The sequence below is a fragment of the Ammospiza nelsoni genome, chromosome 2 (genome assembly GCF_027579445.1).
Source record: "Ammospiza nelsoni isolate bAmmNel1 chromosome 2, bAmmNel1.pri, whole genome shotgun sequence".
Taxonomy (NCBI): Eukaryota; Metazoa; Chordata; class Aves; order Passeriformes; family Passerellidae; genus Ammospiza; species Ammospiza nelsoni.
Window position 1 is genome coordinate 51,618,453 of NC_080634.1, and position 19,966 is coordinate 51,638,418.

Below are 19,966 nucleotides of genomic sequence, written 5' to 3' on the forward strand. Positions count from 1 at the left end.
GGCTATGTGTGGTTTTCCTGTGAGAATCTCTGATGCTGTAGATTTTACTTTTGCCATCTCAGTGGGTAGAGAGTAACGACCTCTGTATTAACAATCCAGAGCCTTTATAAAGTAAAAAATTATATTACAGAAATAAAATGGGAGGGGAAAGGGTGTGTGTGTCTGATTGTTCCATTAGACACTAGTTCTGATGTTACTCTTTAAAAATTAGTGTTATCTGGTGCCAGGAAAAGGGTGATTGATCACCCAGGGTGAGAAACTCTTAAAATATTTATTAAATATTTTCTACAGAAAAAAAGAAAATCTTCTGAATGATTTTGAACATGGTATATGTCACTTCTATAATGGAGAACAGGTCCTTTGTTTCTGCAAGACAGGAACTGTTTAATTTGTGCAACTAAATTGCAGATACAAGTATACTCAGTAGGAAAGAAAAAAATTTGGCTTGTTGTATTTTCTAATCTTGACATATTTTTTAACAACTTGTTAACTGGAGGGTTTTTTTTAAATGAACTTATTGTATCATCCCCTTGACAGTATTTTCTCTGCTAAGTTCTCTGAATTTTGTTCCTATATATGTATACAAACATCCAGGCAACATCAATCTGCAGCCTTTAGGAGGTAGCTGTAATATTCTTGGATGTGTTCCCACAGTATGAAGTTGTTTCTTTGTACAAGTTTAATCTGAAGGCACCTGTCCAACATAAATAATAAAGAGTGTTCTAAAAATACTCAGTGAAGGAATTAGGTGTGTACTGGAAATACAGTCTTCTGAATAACCAATTACAGCTTTTAGGAAGAAACAACCAGAGGGAACAGTTTGTAACAAAAGAAATCCTTTGAATTGTAGGTGATTTTTTCTTCCTGTGGTGATTTGGATCTGATTGAGCACCAGACGAGCTTGGTCTCTTCAGAAGACGGAGCAAGGGAGCAGGAGAACATGGATGATTCAAACAGTGAACAGCAATTCAGAGTCTTTAGGGACTTTGATTTCCTAGATGTTGAGCTGGAAGATGGGGAGGTACAGTATATTTTCTCTGAAACGGCTTTTTTATTAAAACACTTTTATACTCCTTCTGCTAAACACTTCTCTTCTTGTAACATAAAACTTTAACTGCATAGCTATAAATGTACTTTTAGGTTCAGATTATTTATGATCTTGACTTAGTGTTTATTTCAGTAGCGTAACAGTAAAAAGACTACCACACCCTTCCTTTCTGAATCTACTTTAGGAAACACTGCAAAACTGGTAGTGGAAAATAAAGCCTCTGTTCTAGTACCTTTTTGGTGAACTTACTTTAAAGTGAACTTATTTTAAATACAATTTGTAAAAAAATTAAATTGTTAAGAAAATATATATATTTCCTGATTAAAAACATATAAAATGAAATTGTTCCAAAACTGTTGGTTCATAAGGAACCCTCTGAGACATTAATTCAGGCCTTCAGGCTGCTGTTATTGCTGCAACTGCCGATGAAATCACTTAGAGCTGTACCTTCCACTCTGCTGAGGTGTCTGTGATTTCATCATTTCATGCAGGAGCTAAACAAAATCCTCAGCACCCAGATCAAGTCTTGACAGGTGAAGGCTGTCAGCTCACCTTGAGCTGAAACCGCTGAAGGGAAAAACTGATAAATTTTGGGGGGGCTACACCCTTTAACCTTGCTAATATGAAACTTGGGGCATTTCTTTCTATTTGATCAGGAAAAACCAAAAATTAATATCTGTTGCCAAACAAGTCTAACAATTTTGTTGCTGTTGAAAAATTCAGAAATTGTTAGTTGTTTTGAAGGACTTCAGACTCAGATGTCTTAATTGTGGACTTGTTTTTAACATGAATTCTCTCAGTCATCACTCTTAGCCCTGAGAAGAACATGTGTACAGAAAGAAATATTCATTTTTCTACCTATTTGTATTACAGTAGTAAAATAATTTTAGGTAAACCGAACACTCAGGTGTGAACACATGTACATCTGAATTTTTTTTCCAATGAAGATAAAGGATGAAGGAATGGGGAAAAAAATGTCCCAAAGTCCTTATTTTCCCAAAGCAGGAATTTCTGTATCAAAATTAGTAGTCTTGGCTCACAGATGTCCATGACTTTGCTAAGGGAAAAAAACAACCCAAAAAAAACCCCAAAGCCCACAAAAAAAAAAAAAAAAAGAGAGAGAGAGAAGGAAAAAAAAAAACCTGAAAGGCTAGTTGGCAGCAATGGTTAAAAATACATTAGAGAAATATTGAAGGAGCTTCAAGGTTCCAAACAAGGATAAATGATAAAACAATAATGCCATGTTGTCTGGCAAAAATACACTGGCTGCAGTAATTTCTGTGTCTTAAAAGCTTTCAAGGTATTACAAGGATGTAGGACTGCAATTTTGACTGAAAATCACTTGATAATTTTTTGTCCACTGAAATGCAGTAATTTCTTCATTCTCTTCACCACTTAAAATTATATAGAGAGTATAAAATAATTGTGCACAAAAAATCCTTTTAAAATAAATTTCCTTTCATGGCCTGTGACTCTGCAAAGATTTTTTTTTATACATGGGGCCAGCTTCAAGACTGAGGCCTAAATTAATTCATATCTTTGCAGACTTAAGTTGGTCATGAAACAGACACCAAGCTTCTCTAGTTTTATGTGAAGTAAAATTAGAAATGTTGAGTTTCACATAGTGGTTTTTTAATTGCCAAGGATTGCATTCCAAAGTTTAGTTCAGATTTGGTTTACTACTGTTTTAAAAATAAACTTAGACCTAGTGTAAAAGGCTACTTCTCTAATGACTGAGTTGAAACTGTAACATTTACGTCATATCTGAGTGTGGTACATTCATAAAAATGAAAAAACAGTGTTAGAAAACTAAAGCTAGCAAGAGCAACATCAGTCCTTCAAAAAAGTGCAAATGATTTTAACAGGCCAGTGATGCTTGGATCATCCCCAGACAACAAGGTATATTTGTTTGAAATTTCCTAAAGATGTGAAAGCAAAAAAAAAAAAAGCTATTTTCCGACTTTAAAGGAAGAGTTGAAGTTTCTGTGATAATATTTGTTAAAATTGTAGGCAAATGTTTGTCTATGATGTCTTTGATGCAGTGATTTTACATAGATTCTTTCTATTTGTTTTTCTATCTGTTATATCTGCTACCCAGGAACTTCAGGTAAGAATGCTACTTGAACTCAGATGTGCCAGCATATGTTATGCCTTCTTGCAAATTTATATTGTAGAATAACATCATAGTTTTGCTGTTGCCTCCCCCCTTCAGTGTGTGTGTAGGTGAGTGTGTGTGTGTACTTGCAATTCTGACAGGTGCTTCATTTTTTGTCTTGTATTAGAAATACTTTGGAGGTCATTTTCAAACATTCTGCTTCATTTTAAGTTTGTTTTTGACATGTTCGACAGTCTTCACAAATTTTAAAAGATCTTAATTCTAGTATCAGTGTTTTTCAAACTGAGCTCTTTTCCTTGTGATATCTTTGTGCATGATGAATGTGTAGAAACTTGATTATCTATAGAGTTTGGGCCATTTGTTATTAGGGGCTAATTATATATAATTTCTACCTTTTCTGTTGTGGCATATTGTCTCTTGTTAGCATCTTCCTAAAGCTGATGTCTGGGACCTCTTAAGACAGTTTGCATTATTGCTATGAGACTCAATTTAATTGAATAAATAAATTAATTAATTTCTACAACCTAAATTAATACAGCTGTATGGTCCTACCAACTTTGCTGGACTCATTTACCCTGTGAGGAAAACTGAAAAGACACATCAGTCATTGCCGGTTTGGGACCTAAATTTTGAGTTTGTCAATGCATAGAGAGAACTGAAACAATAGAGAATGTCATGAATTGTACAAATAATACAGAAATCAGCAACCACAGAATTTTGCATATCTGTTTCTGATAGTTTGTATATCAGTTAATATGCAAACACAACCCCCAAAAATCTTTGTCTCAAAATGCCTGTGCTGTAAGAGATACATCCATATTGAAACAGTGCCTTGCTAGGTACTTCCACAAGGCTTCTGCCTATGCCCTACAATATTTGAGTGTTTCCACTAACTTTGCATACTTTGTCAACACAGTAAGGATGAAAATTTGTGTGAAAGAGGTTTTGCATGATTCTTACTGCCTCTGTGGAGGAGCTTTACTGCTCTCCCCCACACAGGACTACTTTCCTTTCTGTCTCTCCTTTCCCCTGGGCTTGGAGTAGTAAGTTTGAAGTAGCTGCAAGGGCACATCTGCTCCTTCACCAGAGGGTGGTGACTTTAGGAAGTTCTGTGTGGTACCTGCTCCCTGCTGGCCAGACACACTTAGAATGTGATTGTTTTCCTCGGACTTGATGTGCACCACTGGTGACTTTTCAGTAATGGCTTTGCTCCTGCTGTAGATAAAAATGAACAGCCTCTCAAATATATTTTTGCTCTTTCTGTTAACTGTGGAAGAAAGATTGCCAAATAGACTACAAAAACATCTCCATCTTGATAGACATGTGCTGACCTCTTGTTTAAATTCAGTATGGTTCTGGGTGCCCCTGTAGCAAAATTACACTAATCCAAATGCTATGGGCATTTGCGTTGTAGCGTTTCATCCCTTTCACCCTCTTCCCTCACTTTTAATTCACTACCCCCTCTAACTGCATGCCCTGGAAGTGTCCCTTTTATTTTTCTTCTTTTTGATGGCTTCCTTCTTTAAGGAATTGCAAAATAAAACTGCAACAGGAAATATTCCCATAGACATGGGCTGCTAAATTTACTGATGGCTTTACAAGGCATCCTGAGGATAAGGGTGTGATGACAGTCATCTTTGCTTGCTTGCTTATTTATGTCATTTTGTCATTTGTTAGTTCAGTAATTGATGTGTTTGTGGAGGATGTCTAATTGCTGCATGTGGCCTCCAGCATTTGAGGGGGAGGATGGACAACCAAAGAATTTGTTAAAATAAATAGCTTGGAACTGAACAGTCATTTTTATGATTTAAAGAGTCTGACTCCTTAAGTCAGATGTGTTCTGTTCTTTTTCCACATAAAACTACCATGTAATACCAGTCCCAGGATGAAAACACAGGGTTCTTCCAATAATGTGTCAGGCTTTGTAACAATTTCATCTTAATTTTCTCTTCATTATAATTTATTATATTATAATAATTCCTTATAATAAGGAATTATTATAATAATTCCTTAATTCCTTAAGTTTTAAATGTTCTTGTGAATTGCAAGGGTTGTCTTTTTCCTTAAAAATATTTGTTTCTATTTTCATCATATTTGTTCATGAAACAGTGAGCTTAATGTCCTGAAACCGAACTTTCCCTCCTATTCAAATTCCACAGTCCATTGCATTAAATGGTAATGATGCAAAATAAGATCAATTTGTGCAAGTGTTTTGATTGTTAAGGAGGTAAGATTGCAATTTAATTCATTGCAGATTATGCAGTTTGGTCCCCATTCAGTAAACGTCTGAGTAGTCGCAAAGGAGCATCACTCAAGTGTTTAAAATCACAACTCTACTTAAGGGGCCTTACTGAACTGAGACCTCTTTCTCAATCACTGCACTGATCATAATTTTGATCCAAATGAAGCCAGGAAATAATCATAATCAGTTATTCGACAATAATATTGTTTCTTAGACAGAACTATATTTTTTTTCAAATTAATATTTAAGTATCACTGTCAACTCGAATTTTCACCAATTGACTTGCTTGTTTAAGAGCATTGCAACTTACAGAGTCTTGTTTAAAACAGGCAGCCCTGAACCTTAAAAGGAAACATTTTTCTCTATAAATTTCCTTCCCATGCTGCTGCAGAATTGAGGGCTTTCACCTAGGCAAAGTACCCAAAACTGCCTCTGAATACTTCTGGGGAAACCTTTCTTGCTGTGTAAGGCCCCTTTTGCCTCTGGAGGTCCCTGGCAGGAGCTGCTGTGGATGTGGTCCTGCATTTGCCAGAGAGGAGCCAGGCTAGACTTGGAAGGGAGCGAGAGATTATTGCAATCAGGGGAAGGCATACAGTCCACTGGAAAATATATACAGCAAATAAATGGAAAAGGGGTGGAAAACTAATGGTCATTTTTATATATGAAAGAAATCAAGGGATCTTTTTATCCGTTCAGCAGCCTAACCATTAAGCAAATGGTTACACTATTTGCTTAATGCACTCAGCTTTATGTAACTGTGTGTGGGATCAGAACTGGAAGTCTGATAAATATAAAATGTTTGGTCCATTTGACTGTGTCCTTTTTAAAATGTGAGATCACAGGCAATGCTTATCAGGCTATTCCTGAAATATAGTTTCAAATAATTCAAGTAGATTCAATAATAAACAATATGGGCCTAGAATAAAAGTTTAAAAGGTGTGCTGCTTAAAGTGTTACATTTTTTGTGTAAAGCAAGGGTTTGTTCAAATCTACTCACCCATTATGATTATATATATAAAGCAAAGAATCTAAAATCTTTAACATAAGTTTTGCAATTGAACCATTGGTATGATCTGTGCTTCTAATACTTTCAAACATTAAAAAATCCTTTAAAATAGCTTTCAAACTTTTCCTTTGCAATCACTGCTCTACTGGTATCGAGGAGTGTGTATATGTGGACTTAACAAAACAAATTCCTAAATTAGCAAATGCATGAAAAATATCTAATACTGAAAGGACTGAGTGTTCATTTAACTGCCATTTCCATGCTTCTGCTCTTATCTCCAGGTGAACAAGCAAGATAATGCTTATTTCCAGTTTTTACTATATTTTTACATAAAAATATTTCTGGAGCTAACTTTAGCATATGATAAGTTTTATACCAAGCAAGCTGACCCTCTGTCTGATTTCAGGGTGAGAGCATGGACAACTTCAACTGGGGAGTGCGCAGACGCTCCCTGGACAGCCTGGACAAGTGTGACATGCAGCTGATGGAAGAGAACCAGCTCTCAGGGAGCACACCCAGCCTGAACAAAATGAACCATGAGGACTCAGATGAGTCATCAGAGGAGGAGGATCTGACCACCAGCCAAATCTTGGAGAACTCAGACCTAGTAAGTTGCAGACTTGAAATTTAGGAAAAGATAGGGTGATGGGTTTAAATAAGCTGGGCTTTTCGTTTCCTCTGCCCAGGTGCAATCTATTGAGCTGAAATAGGTGCATGCATTTTCCCTTATTTGCAAAGGTAAATAAACAGGAATTCTAACACAAGGTTTGAAACACAGGAATCATCAGATCTTATTATTTGCCCTTTTTTTACTATGGGACAATTTTTGACAGTTGGCCAATAGTAAATATTTCTGATGTATTTAATGTTTAAAGAAATAGAACAAGACTCGAGGTTTAGAAAATCTAAACAGTTTTAGATTTTCATTGCTCACTTCTGTGATGCTTTTAATAAAAATGTTATGACAGAAATATTGAAAGGATTCTGTCTATATACAAACTAAGAGAGCCACTGTCACTGCACTGTAAGACACTCTGCTTTGCAGGTTCGTGAAAGCAGCATGTGTTAGGGTAAGCTGTATACTCAGTTCTTTTGTGTTTTTGTTGTCTTTTAAACAGATTATAAATCTTTCCCCGTCTGAGGATGCAAATCATATTGACTCACTTTCTACATCATGTGAAACAAACTCAGCAGACCCTCATCATTTTACCATGGGAACATCCAGCTTTGATGTGTCGTTACCTGGTATGAATAATCTCCAGGTGTCTGAAGGACCCAAGGTGAATACATTTTTTTCTTTCTTTTCCAGCTGTATTTTATGTAACACTGTTACGATTTCTTTTGCTTACAGTTCATAAAGAGTTTGATCTGTGAAATCAAGTACATTCTGGCTTCATCTGCCTAGTGGCATACTACAATTCATTCATGCACTACTTCACTTGCTACCATTTCCTTTCTACTTATACTTTCTTCATTAAGAGATTTTATTTATTGGTTCTTAAAGATGTTGCACTACATATGCACCAAAACTGTACAAACTCATCAGAAGACAAGTTCATGAACTGGCTACAAGCTGCAATTTCAAGGAAATATTCTTTTGTTCTTCATGCTAAATTAAAGAACAATGTGCCAGCTCATGTGGTGGGTGTATGGGTGTATTCTCTGAAATATTCTTGTATGTGGGGCCCTATTGTACAGTTGTGTGCCCTGGATTCAGTACTTGCCTTTGGCAGACATGCAGAAATTTTAAATTCATGACCACAATATTAAACCATCCTGGGGGTGGGGAGGCAGGATTTGCAAGGATACAACAACCATATTCAGCAGATTGTATTTCAGAGAACTGTATCAGAAGAAGAAGACAAAGCAAGGTTGGTAAATCATTATCAGTATGGGGATGGTTTCTTTCATTTTCTGTTCAATGGTACTTGCTCATGAAAGATGAGGTGAACCTACTCCTTTCAGTGTCTCTCCAGAAATATAATCTGGTTTTGGGGAGGGGGGGTGGTATGTGAATTAGTGGCTTGATGATACTGTTGGCTTCTGCCAGTAAAGCTTCTCTGTCATGTCTAAATTGAGTGACTTCTGCAGAAAGAGCAGTTATGAGACTGGGGCAGAGGAAGAATATATCTTCTCTAATCGTTGCCTTTCCTTCTTGCCCTTGCCCCCTCCAAATGCAGCCACACAAAAATTTGATACTGCTAGCACTGCATGTTTCAGAAGGAATGGAAACTCCTACAGAAGAGGTCACAGAAGAGGAGGTTGGAATTGGGCTGAATATTGAACAAATTGTTTGTGTCAGAAACCACTGCAGTAGGAAGAAAGGACAGGAGGAGGGAAGTGTTTGTAAGGATAGGAAAGGAGGAGAACCTCTCCAAACAGTGGCTGTGGAGAAGGTAAACTCATCATTTGTCAAAACAACTGTTGGTAGACAAGTAACCACATAACAACCATAAATGGCAGAAGCTGGCAGAATTTCAACTCAGGAAGCAGCAGTCAGAACAGACACATTTGCAGGTGGGAACTGCAGCTGATCTCATGCATCCAGCTGCAGTAGCTGTTGGTGTGTACTGAAAGAAAGAACTGAAAATCACAGCTTAGGAGTTCAGTGTATGTCTGGGAGTTTGGAATCTTGACTTTCATAATCTCTTTAATGTCCCAGGTGCCAATATTCATCAAAAATGAAAAGCTTTGAAATAAGTAAGTGAAGAATGTAAAATCAGAGCAATTTATTGTGGAATTGACAGGCAAATTCAGCTAGTCCTGGTAGAAATTTGTTATTGGTGTAAAATACAGCCCAGATTACAATTCAGTCACAAAAATGATTGAATCAGTCAGCACAGAATGCCCTGTGGGTGGGGTTTTTGCCTCAAAGGTATTTCCTCCTAGTGTGCATACTTCTGTATTTTTACTCAAAATAATTTGAAGTCAATGTAAAGAAGAAGTTATCCAGTTTTTAGTCAGAAAACTTGAAACTTACAGCTAAATACTTTTTACTTAATTTCATAACACAAAATCTGAGCTCTTTACTGTTTCTCTTTTCCTCTGAATTCTTCTTTTGAGAGAGAGCTGAGAGGTGTCATCAATGCAAAGGAAATTTTTTTTTTACTTCTTCAGTGATTTACAAAATGTTTAGTTGTTGCATCATAAGCAAAAACAAAAATATCTCAACCTTTAAATAGATACAGCAATTGAGAGAAACAGACTGATTATGTAGCCTCTTCCTAGATGTTTCAATGCCAAAATCCACATATTATTGTTAACAGCACTTAATTAGTTAAACTAACTTTCTATTAAAGATAGTGGGATAATTTTATGAGAGTTACAAAAATACACTATATTATGTGTTTTTCCAGTTACCTAAACTCACATATTTCTGGAAGTGTACTACAATCCTCCATTAATATCCAAAGTTCACTTTTCTATTTTGCTTTTGGGGCATAATTTTAGACTCCAGTGGATGGGAGGTGTTTGCTGCTCCCTCTTCCTTCCTCCCTTGCTCTATCCCATCAAAATGTGTTTTCCTCCTACAGACTCTGTCATTGCAGTGAAGAAAATGCAGTGGTTCTTTCAAGCTAATATTTAATATATGAAATTGGTTACTACTAATTATTTCTTGAATAAGCATGAAATTTTAACACTTTTTACCAGGTACTTTGGTTCCTAGTCTGATAATTCAGCCATATAGCTTGCATTTCTCTTTTCAAGATGGTTCAGGCTCTGATCCATTTTATTCACCCCAAACTCAGGAATATTCCTACCTCTTTTACTTAGAAAACAAAGAAAACCAAAAGATTATTCCACTTAATTTCTGATCCTGTCCCCTCTCTTACATGTCTCGTTTAATTTTTACAAACACAAATCCCCATAATTAATCTGTAGGATCCAAACAGACTTGATAAACTGCAGAGGGCCACTTTTCTCATTTAATTCCACTTGCCACAGATTTCCCTCCCTATTCATTCCCAGCACATGTATGTGCATGCACATGGGCATATGTACACAAAGGTTTGAGCAACCCACTGCAGTCATCCCTGCAGGAAGTGCTTTGGATGCTTTGGATGAAACAGACAAAAGCCAAAAGATTAAAGCTGAAACAAAACTTGTTCAGACTAAAAATGCAAGAGGAATTGGAACGTTTCAAAAAGAAATCATGACCTTTAGGTGCTGATAGATGAAAAAGGAAGGAAATTTAGCATAATCCTTTAAATGGCCTGTTAGAATGCTTGGATTCCTCTTGAATGTAAATGACATGCTAAAATTAATTCCCAGTTCTAAACATGCATAGAGTCTGCCAGACAGTAATTGTTTCCAATATATTCTGAGAGGCTTTAATACAGTCTTGGACACTATAAAGTGTTAAGAGACAAGGACAGATTGACAGTAACAACAACCCTATTGTTTTTCTGAAAAATTACTTCCTTACTCTGTTGCCACATGCATTGGAATCTGAAATTCTTTGCTAGACAAGTTGAAAAAATGCATAAAATAATATGTATCCAAGACAGAAAGTTGAGCAAATACAGTATTTTTGAAGAATTGTAAGTTGATTAATGTCATTTATAATCTGTGGCTTTATATCTGTGCAGTTTAACATGTTGTCAGGTGGGTTTTTTTCATTAAATGCTTTCTATTTATTAGAGGAATTAACTTACTAATTTGCTGTTTTCTAAGACATCATCCTTCACTCCCCTAGGCTGAAGCTGTACCTGAAGAACAAGATATAGCAGTCCATGAGGATGACCTTTCAGGATCTACAAATGAACTCCCTGGAGCATTTGAATGCAGTGATAGCCTTAGTCTGGATATGACAGAAACTGAAGAGAAAGCTGACAGGCTGGAACAATTTGCTCTTGCTAGGTATTTTGATGCACTATTATTTAAAAAGTTCTTTTACAATGTACAACAAAATGATTGCAAGGTAGTAGTTAATGGAATCATTTTTTTTAGCCACAAGAGTTATAAAATTCTCATGAGTTTGGAGCAGTGAGAAGACAATGCCCTAAATACCTGCATAATTATCACACAACTGAAAAAAAAAAGCAAAACAAAACCAAGCTTTTAATTCTAGGAAAAATAAGATACAATATTAACATACATCTATGCAGCTAGGAATTATGTACATAATATGCTTAATTAAAATAAAAAGGAGGATTTTAAAAGATTTGCAGATATTACTTAGGTAACTGTTCAACAGATCAGATGTGTATTCATCCTTATGATTTCACATGAAAGAAAGTCTCAGTATTGTTAGAAATCCCAGCTATATACTCTTAAGGCTGCTTGTGAGTGTGGCTGGACCCCAGTATTTTGTTATAAAAAGGCTTTAAGATATTTTTTTTTTTACATGCCATCTGGAGCTCTCTCAGATTTTGGATGCTGAGTTAGACTGCAGTTAGCCTGGGGAGGTGGAAGGAGAGAGAGCTTTATTCTCCTGTGAAGTTTCAGCCTTCTTCTGTGAAATGGTTGTACAAGAAAACAATTCAAGTGTTCTGGGATGGAGGAAGATAGATGATAACAGCCTGAAGACAGGGAATCTGATTTGGAGGTTTTTCTCATTGTATTTTATCTGCCACCTTCTTGGTATTCTCCTTTCATCACCTTTTTCTGTTTCCTCCTTCAGTTTTGGAGATGTTGATCGAAATGCCTCCCCTCCTCCCTCGCCATTTTTTTCCGCCATCCTTGCTGCATTTCAGCCAGCAGCATGTGATGATGCAGAAGAAGCCTGGCGCAGTCATATCAACCAGCTCATGTGTGACTCTGATGGCTCCTGTGCAGTTTATACATTTCATGTGTTCTCTTCCCTGTTTAAGGTGAGAAAATAAGTTTAAGACGCAAAATCGTAATTTTTGTGGGTGGCAATTAGTGTTTCTTGATAGCAGCCCCAGTACTGAACTACTAGATATATAACCCTTGTCATTTTGCATACTGCAGAATTACTGCTGTACTACATTTTCGTTTTCAGTATTGTCTTCTGTGACCATTTTGTCATGAAAATACCATCATACTTGCAGGTTTGGAGATCATATTGCAAAATTCAGATCCACTTTATAGAGTGTTCTCTTCAGTACTTTACAAACTGCAGGAACAGTGACTGCAAGAGACACGGAAATAACCTTTTAAATCTTAAACTATTGTTAATCTATTCTTTTATCTCAAACTCTTGAAATCTGAGCATGTCCATGTAAATGACAGCATAAGTCAATGGTTTGTACCTACTCATCTGAATAGAAATACCCAGCTGCCATCGTGTAATATAAATTCCAGAGATTGAAGACTAGAAATACGTTTCTCCTTTCTAAAATTGTATGCTTGCAAAGATAAGAATCTTGCAAAAAGATAAGAAAGAGTCACATGTACAAGTTGTTCTAAGAAATTATTGCCTGGTGTTACCTGTAATTAGTTTTAAAGCCTTTTTTAATTGTTTCTCCTGAAGCTGCAGGATGTTTAGCATGCTCCAGCATAAACAGCTCCAGTGAAAGCAGTAGCCAGGTAACTTTCTGCAGGGTTTAAGTATCTGTGATCTCAGAGTACACAATGTTTTATTATCAGGGGTACCCTGCTAATAAACACACAGTTTCAAGATCTTTCAGCGCATCTAAGACTAACCTAATATGAAAGAAGCAATCTATAGTAAGAATCTCTTCATCATGCTTCCCCTGTGCTCCACTGGAGTTGAATGTCTTATCTACCTGCACATTGTCCTCCATTAAACATTATCCCACTCTAAATATGGGTGTCTTATAGACATTCTTTTAAACACTGATAAATAACAATTTGGAAGAAAAAAACACAAACCCCAGTGCTGACTTGAGTGTTAACCCTGTGTTTATTCATGATGTCAGCTTTTCTGTCTTAACCTCAGTCCTAGAGGTTAATAGCTCTGTCTGAGTGCTTAGAGACTTATTTGTCCTTGATTCTCCTCTTTGAAGAGGTGAAAAGGAACAGGTGCCATGGTCCGGAAGATTAAATAAATAATGCAGTGTAATGAAAGACCTAAACAATACTTGTAAAATGCCTGTTTGAGTCCAAATCCTAGTAATTTACATGTTTCATTTGCTGTTGTGCATGCCTTGTATTCCGAAGATACCCTACTCATTTTCTTCAGGTGATACTGGAGGAGAAAGAAAAAGGTGTTAATAATATCAACAAGTCACAATTCTTAGGTCGAGTTACTGCCATATTTTTAGTGTATGAAAATAACTTTGTTCTTCTTTTCAGTGTTAAAACATAGGAGTATTATTTCCCCTTATTTTTTCGTAAGATCCCAGCTTGTCTGGAATTGTATTTTGTTTGCATTATTAAACTTCAGTATTCATCTGCCAACTTTGACTTTTGACCCTCATTAACAGGAAATTTCAGAAACAAGTCCTGTATGTGCTAAGCTTGCAATACAAAGTACTGCCAAAATACTTGACTGTGAAACAAAATCCTTGTTTGGAGGAGCTTGTCAACTTGCTGAAGTGAAAGAAGTGCATTTTCCAGGGCACCTACATTTCAGTCCAGTGTCAAGTTAATGGTATCTTGGATGTTTGCCCACAACACACTAAACTTGTTTAAAATTCCTGACATTATAGAAGTACTTTTCCTGTAAATGAGTCTGAAGTCAGAGATCTCTGGATTATCTTTACTGCTGCCTCTTTGTATTCCCTCAAATTAAATGTCTTTCAGCAGACCACACAGCTGCAAAACAAGTAGATTTCAGATCTAGCAAGTACCTTCCACAATCAAGCCCTTTTGTTATGTAAAGTCCTCTTCCCAGGAGAGGAAATCTGAGGTTAAGAAGAAAACTTTCTGAGAATATTTTTTAATATTTACATGGACACAAAGCACAGTGACTATATGCAGTTATATATTTATTCACAATATGCTGACAGCTGCCATTACTATTCACAGTAATCCCATTTTATAAAATATATACTGCATTCAGGCCTTGCTTGATAGATTTCAGCCCCTGTAGTCTGTACCCAGAAGGACATAGCTGAGATGAGAATTTCTTATAGAACTGTTAGTCCATGTAATCATAAAATAAATATATTTAGTGAAGTATTATACATAGCAAAGTACAGTCTCTCACTGTTTCACTCTTAATAATTTAAAACACTCTTTGAGACCATTATCATCTTAGCTTTAGATTGATTGTTGCTTTTATGGATAGCTGAAAAGGAAAGGAGTAGAGGAAGAATATCTGTTACTTTTTCTATAATCTGTCTCCTTCACTGTCTCAGATTTACCAACTCAGTTGTTGTTCCCCAGGAGGGCATTGCAACAACTAAACAGGTTACCCAAAGCCTCAAGAAAGCTCTGACCTTGGAGATTTTAAGACTCAGCTAGTTAAAAGCAAGTCTGACACAATCTGGGGTCAGCAATAGTCCCACTTGGAGTTAAAGGTTTTATCAGATGTTCTCCAGAGGTCCTTTTCAACCAGTGTATCTTGGATTCTCTTTCATAATCTATCATTTTAAATTTCCTTCCACTTCTTTGTTCTCAGCTAGGTCTTTTCTGTTGTTTAAGATGAAATCTAGATCTCTTTGCTTTGCCAAGAGAGTTACTAGCAACAGTTTCACGAAGACTTGGCTGAATCTTTCTTTCCAGAAGACATCACAGTAGTAAATCTCCAGTTTTTGCCAACCCCTATGACTCAGATAATTCTGTTAGTTGCTTATAAAAACAGTAATTTATCTGGTTTGGTGGTAATTAGTGATAACCCTTGCCTCTAAAAGACTCAGTGCAGCAGAGAATCTGTGCCATGTTCTGGGCGAGGTGTGTAGCACTTTGTTTCTGTGTGGAAGCAAGATGGTGGAAACAGCAAGACCAGTATCAGTCTGCCTGGTTCTAACTGTGCTCAGGTGGGCAGTTGGGATGCTTTGGAGAGAGATTCACAAATAAGTAGTTATGAAATTGATTGGTACAGGAACTCTGTCCATTTTAGAAATCATTGGTAGTGTATAGCCTACAGTGTGAGGGCCTATTTAGCAGCTAAAGAAAATCATTCAATCCAACAACTTCCATTATTAATAAAGTCTGAATTCAACTCACCTGATTCTAGGTACTTAACTCCCATGCATCAGTGCAGCAGCAGTAACAGGCAATACTTGTATGTCTATCATCCACACTGGCATTTGGGAAGTGCTTCTCTCCAGTAAGGCATACTTATGGTGCAGGTCCTAACCTACATTCCTCAGAGAAATGCCTTAGGTAACTTGGAATTAATCGTATAAAAATGTTGCAAACATTTATTTTTAAAAATATTCTCATGTTGTTCCTAACTGCTGAGCACTAGGCCTTAGTGAGATATGTTTGGGCAGTGAAAACTGATGGGTAGTTATCAAAATCATTGCTTCAGTCAATGCAAGTTTATTATATTATTTTTATTCATTATTCACTTTATATATTAATAACTGAAAAGCACTAGAATGTTTCTGGAAGACTAGACTGAGTTAGAACTCAAAACATTAAAAAAATCTGCTGAGAAGAATAATTCCCGGATGCAGTGCAATATTTCTGGAATCTTCCCAAGCAGCAGTAAAGTTTTAGTAAAAAGGTTCTTCCCACAGGGGAAAACAAAAGGTTTTTTCTGATTTTTCCATGCTGCTGTTTGGCCTTAGTATGTCCATTGTATTATGTGATTAGCCACTTGACAGGAATATTAACAAAACAATGCCCGGAATGGGCAGAAAAAGTAATGTGCTGATCAGCTCTGTTAACCCTATAGAGACAAGAAAAAAAAGCTACCTGTGGTTAAAAGGCTTATAAAGATTGATTTGTCTTTACAGGAAAGAATGTATTTCAGTAGTAGGTTATGATGAACTTTGTAATTAGTTTCACAGCTGCCCAGCTGTACACTGTCTCCAGCACAATAACTCTTAGTCAATATCCTGGAGCAGACATTCAGCTCTCCACGGGGAGATAGTCTCCTTTGCACTTTGTTATGCAAAGAGAAACAACCATCCCATTTGTTTACAAAGGAAAGAAGCTCGTATTTGAGGAAATAATGTAATAAACTGTATTTTGCTTTCCAGAATATTCAGAAAAGATTCTGCTTCCTAACCTGTGATGCAGCTAGTTACTTGGGAGACAACTTGAGAGGAATAGGCTCCAAGTTTGTGAGGTCTTCTCAGATGTTAACATCATGTTCAGAATGTCCCACCCTCTTTGTAGATGCAGAAACAGTGAGTATATTCCTTTCAAAAGGCACATATTTCATTGCTGTGTGTTATTTTACTGGCTGTTTAACTTTTGAGCAACTCCTGAACACATATGCCAAAAAGGAATTGTCCTCCTATCTTACATTTCTCTTGTTGGGAACCATATTTCCATTCATTTTCTGTATTATTTTATTAAGTAAGTAGTGACAGATGGGCAATATAAAATCATAGATAGACCCATGGAATAGTTATGATGTGTTGAACCTGTGTGCCAAACCCCAACATAAAACAGATGCCTGCTGGACCTAGTTGGCTCCATAAATGAAAAAGAAGCAGCTATTTTTTACATAGTTCAGCATGAAAGATGGTAATATGTGTAATGATTTCATTTGAGTCAACTGTGATATGAGGATGATGCTGGCTGAACATAAGCCTGCTGTGCCCAGGTGGTCAAGAAGGCCAATGGCATCCTGGCTTGTGTCAGCAGTAGTGGGGCCAGCAGGAGCAGGGCAGGCATTGTGCCCTCTACTCGGCACTGGTGAGGCCATGCCTCAAATTCTGTGCTCAGTTCTGGGCCCCTCACTGCAAGAAGGACATTGAGGAGCTGGAGTGTGACCAGAGAAGGGCAACGGAGCTGGGGAAGGGTCTGGAGCACAAGTCCTGTGAGGAGAAGCTGAGGGAGATGGGGGTGTTTTGCCTGGAGAAAAGGAGGCTCAGAGGAGACCTTATTGCTCCCTACAATTGCCTGAAAGGAGGGTGTAGCCAGGGTGGTGGGCGGCCTTTTCTCCCTGGCAACCAGCAACCAGACAAGAGGGAATGACATCAGGTTGTGCCAGAGGAGGTTCAGGTTAGGTGTTAGGAAAAGTTCCTTTACTGAAACAGTATTAAGTTTTGGAACAGGATGCCCAGGGAAGCAGTAGAGTCATTGTCCCTGGAAGTGTTTAAAAACAAGATGATGTGGTACTTTTTGATATGGTTTAGTTGGCATGATGGTATTTGTCAAAGGTTCTGAGACTTGATCTTGGAAGTCTTTTTCAACCTCAATTATTCTATAATTCTATAAAAATATGTATTAGGGAATTAATGAGATGGCCCTTCCCATTGTCTTCATTCTGGCTCATGTTTATCCAGCAGCATCAGGACAGTGTGACATCCCACAGTGAAGTCTAGAGGTAGAAACTGGCCAAGTGTAGTCTTGAGCCCACTGCTGTGACCATGGAAGAGCTGTGCCTTACATCATCAGAGAGCTGTGGAGAGAAACTGGTTAAGCTTTATGTATTGTTCCATTTTAGAGGAGTACTCTGCTAAGTCATTAAACACAGAACACACTTTCAATTCCACGTTATCATAAGTGCAACTTTTGCTGTTTGACTTTTCAGTATAGTATCCTCATTATGTAGATTTTTGCATAAATGTAAATATTTTTCAGTATTAGTATATGTAAATCTAGGTATTCTTTTGCAATATCTTTCCTATACTGTCTACCAGTATTTCCATTCTTTTATAGTGACATTTACAGACCCTTTGATTTCATTTCTCCAGCTGCTCTCTTGTGGCCTTCTTGAAAAGCTGAAGTTCAGTGTTCTAGAGCTGCAGGAGTACCTGGACACATACAACAACAGGAAAGAGGCAACACTTTCGGTATGCTCAATTATGCTCTTGGCTTGTCTGTATATTTAGGCTATGTCAGGAAACTCACATCTGTTTAAACTAACATTCAGTAGAAAAACATGTTTCAGATACTGGATTCATTGAATGTTTCTTACTGGACATATGAACCAGAACTAAAAAGTAGCTATTTTATCCCTCAATATTAGAAACAACAGTATCTTTAATATCCCTGGTCTCTCTCCTATTTATTCATTAATAATTTTCTTAGTTCATGCCATTGAAATACTAGTAGAAATCAAGACTACACTTTTTAAATTACAGTCAAAGCAAATTGTCATAGTCTGTGATAATAAAAAAATGCAATTGCAAATTCTTATTTACATGATGTGCTGTGAAACTAAAATACAACTTGTCTTTCTTTGAATCAAACCATAGATCTTATTAATATTTTCTTTCATTTCTTTCTGAAAATAGTGGCTTGCAAACTGCAAAGCAACGTTTGCTGGGGGCTCACGAGATGGAGTTATTACTTGCCAGCCAGGGGACTCCGAAGAGAAGGTAATGAATGGCCAGTATTATTTCTCTCCCATAAAGTGAAATATGTGTGATATGCCTTGTTCTTAAACCCACAAGAGCCTGCTCTACTTCCTCCTTGATTCTCTGCTGGGCTTGGGCATGATCCAGTTTTCACACTTTAGGCTTGAAGCAATTGTTGCTGCCTCAGTCCTGGCCACAGGAAATGGGAAGTATTCACAGGAGGTACTTCTGCTGCCCTACTCTAGACAAGGAACCAGAGCTGACCCTAACTCTGTGCTCTCCCTTTTAGAAAGACATTGCAGCAGCAGTTTTCCACAGTGTCTCTGAAAATCATTCCTGCTGTACTCTCCTTCAATGTTACTCCCATTTTATCTTCATCTGTTACATTGTCCTTCTGCCCAACAGCAAAAATTGCCTGGTTGAAATACACTTAGATCAGTAGTTACAAAACAATGACTGTAAAATGGCCAGCAAAATTATTTATGCTGCAGATAAGTATTTAGAGCTAAGGAAAGATATCTCTTTATCAATTTTTAACAAAAATTTCAAACCCAATGTACATGTATATTGATTTGTTGTTTATGTTTCTTTATTCCAGTTAAGGAATCATATTTTCAGATATCAATACCATCAGCAGTTAATACTGTTATTTGATATACTAAGTATAGGAAACAGATGATATCTTGGTGATATATAATGAGCTAAGGAGTGTTGTTTTATTGGGCTGTTTCCTTTTGGAAGAAAGACAGTGGAGGGATGGGAAGAAGAGGGGGCTGGACTGAATTAGCCAAAATTGGGAAGCAAGCAAACAGCATATAGAAAAAAAAGTGATGTTTCCTCTTCCCATGTATTTTCATTTATAAAAGATAATTGTTACATATTCAGAACACAGCCTGTTGTAACTATTTTTTCACATACCTTTTTTTAATCTTAAGTTGGTTTCAGTTTGTCTGTCTTCTCCTCCAGGTCATTTTATTTTCTTCTGTCTTTATCTTAACCTCTCTTTCCCATCTCTGTGTATTTGTCTTCTTGTCTTTGAACTCCCTTGATTTTTGTTTTTATGTCTTTTTCCAAGAGTCCCAAATCCTTGCCATCCCTGCATTTTAGCTTCCTTGACCTTATTAGCAAATCTGATTTTCGAATAAATGCTCTGGCTGCAATCACAGGCGGTGGGAAAATTGTTCAATCTTCCCCCACCTAGCACTGGCACACGCAAAAGTTAGTCGCTTTCCAGTGCATTTAAATGAGATATTGTCTC

The 19,966-nt window shown here is 37.0% G+C and overlaps 1 protein-coding gene across 2 annotated transcripts in view; it reads left to right on the plus strand.

The window, feature by feature from the left end:
* Nucleotides 1–19,966, plus strand: part of FRY (FRY microtubule binding protein) — a 157,405-nt gene that overhangs the window by 127,086 nt on the left and 10,353 nt on the right. For both annotated transcript variants that reach the window (XM_059492679.1, XM_059492689.1), the window contains exons 51-58: nucleotides 851–1,021; nucleotides 6,819–7,019; nucleotides 7,531–7,692; nucleotides 11,109–11,272; nucleotides 12,036–12,225; nucleotides 16,435–16,584; nucleotides 18,103–18,201; nucleotides 18,646–18,729. In XM_059492679.1, coding sequence (XP_059348662.1) covers nucleotides 851–1,021; nucleotides 6,819–7,019; nucleotides 7,531–7,692; nucleotides 11,109–11,272; nucleotides 12,036–12,225; nucleotides 16,435–16,584; nucleotides 18,103–18,201; nucleotides 18,646–18,729 — 1,221 coding nt within the window. The remainder of the gene's footprint in view (nucleotides 1–850; nucleotides 1,022–6,818; nucleotides 7,020–7,530; nucleotides 7,693–11,108; nucleotides 11,273–12,035; nucleotides 12,226–16,434; nucleotides 16,585–18,102; nucleotides 18,202–18,645; nucleotides 18,730–19,966) is intronic.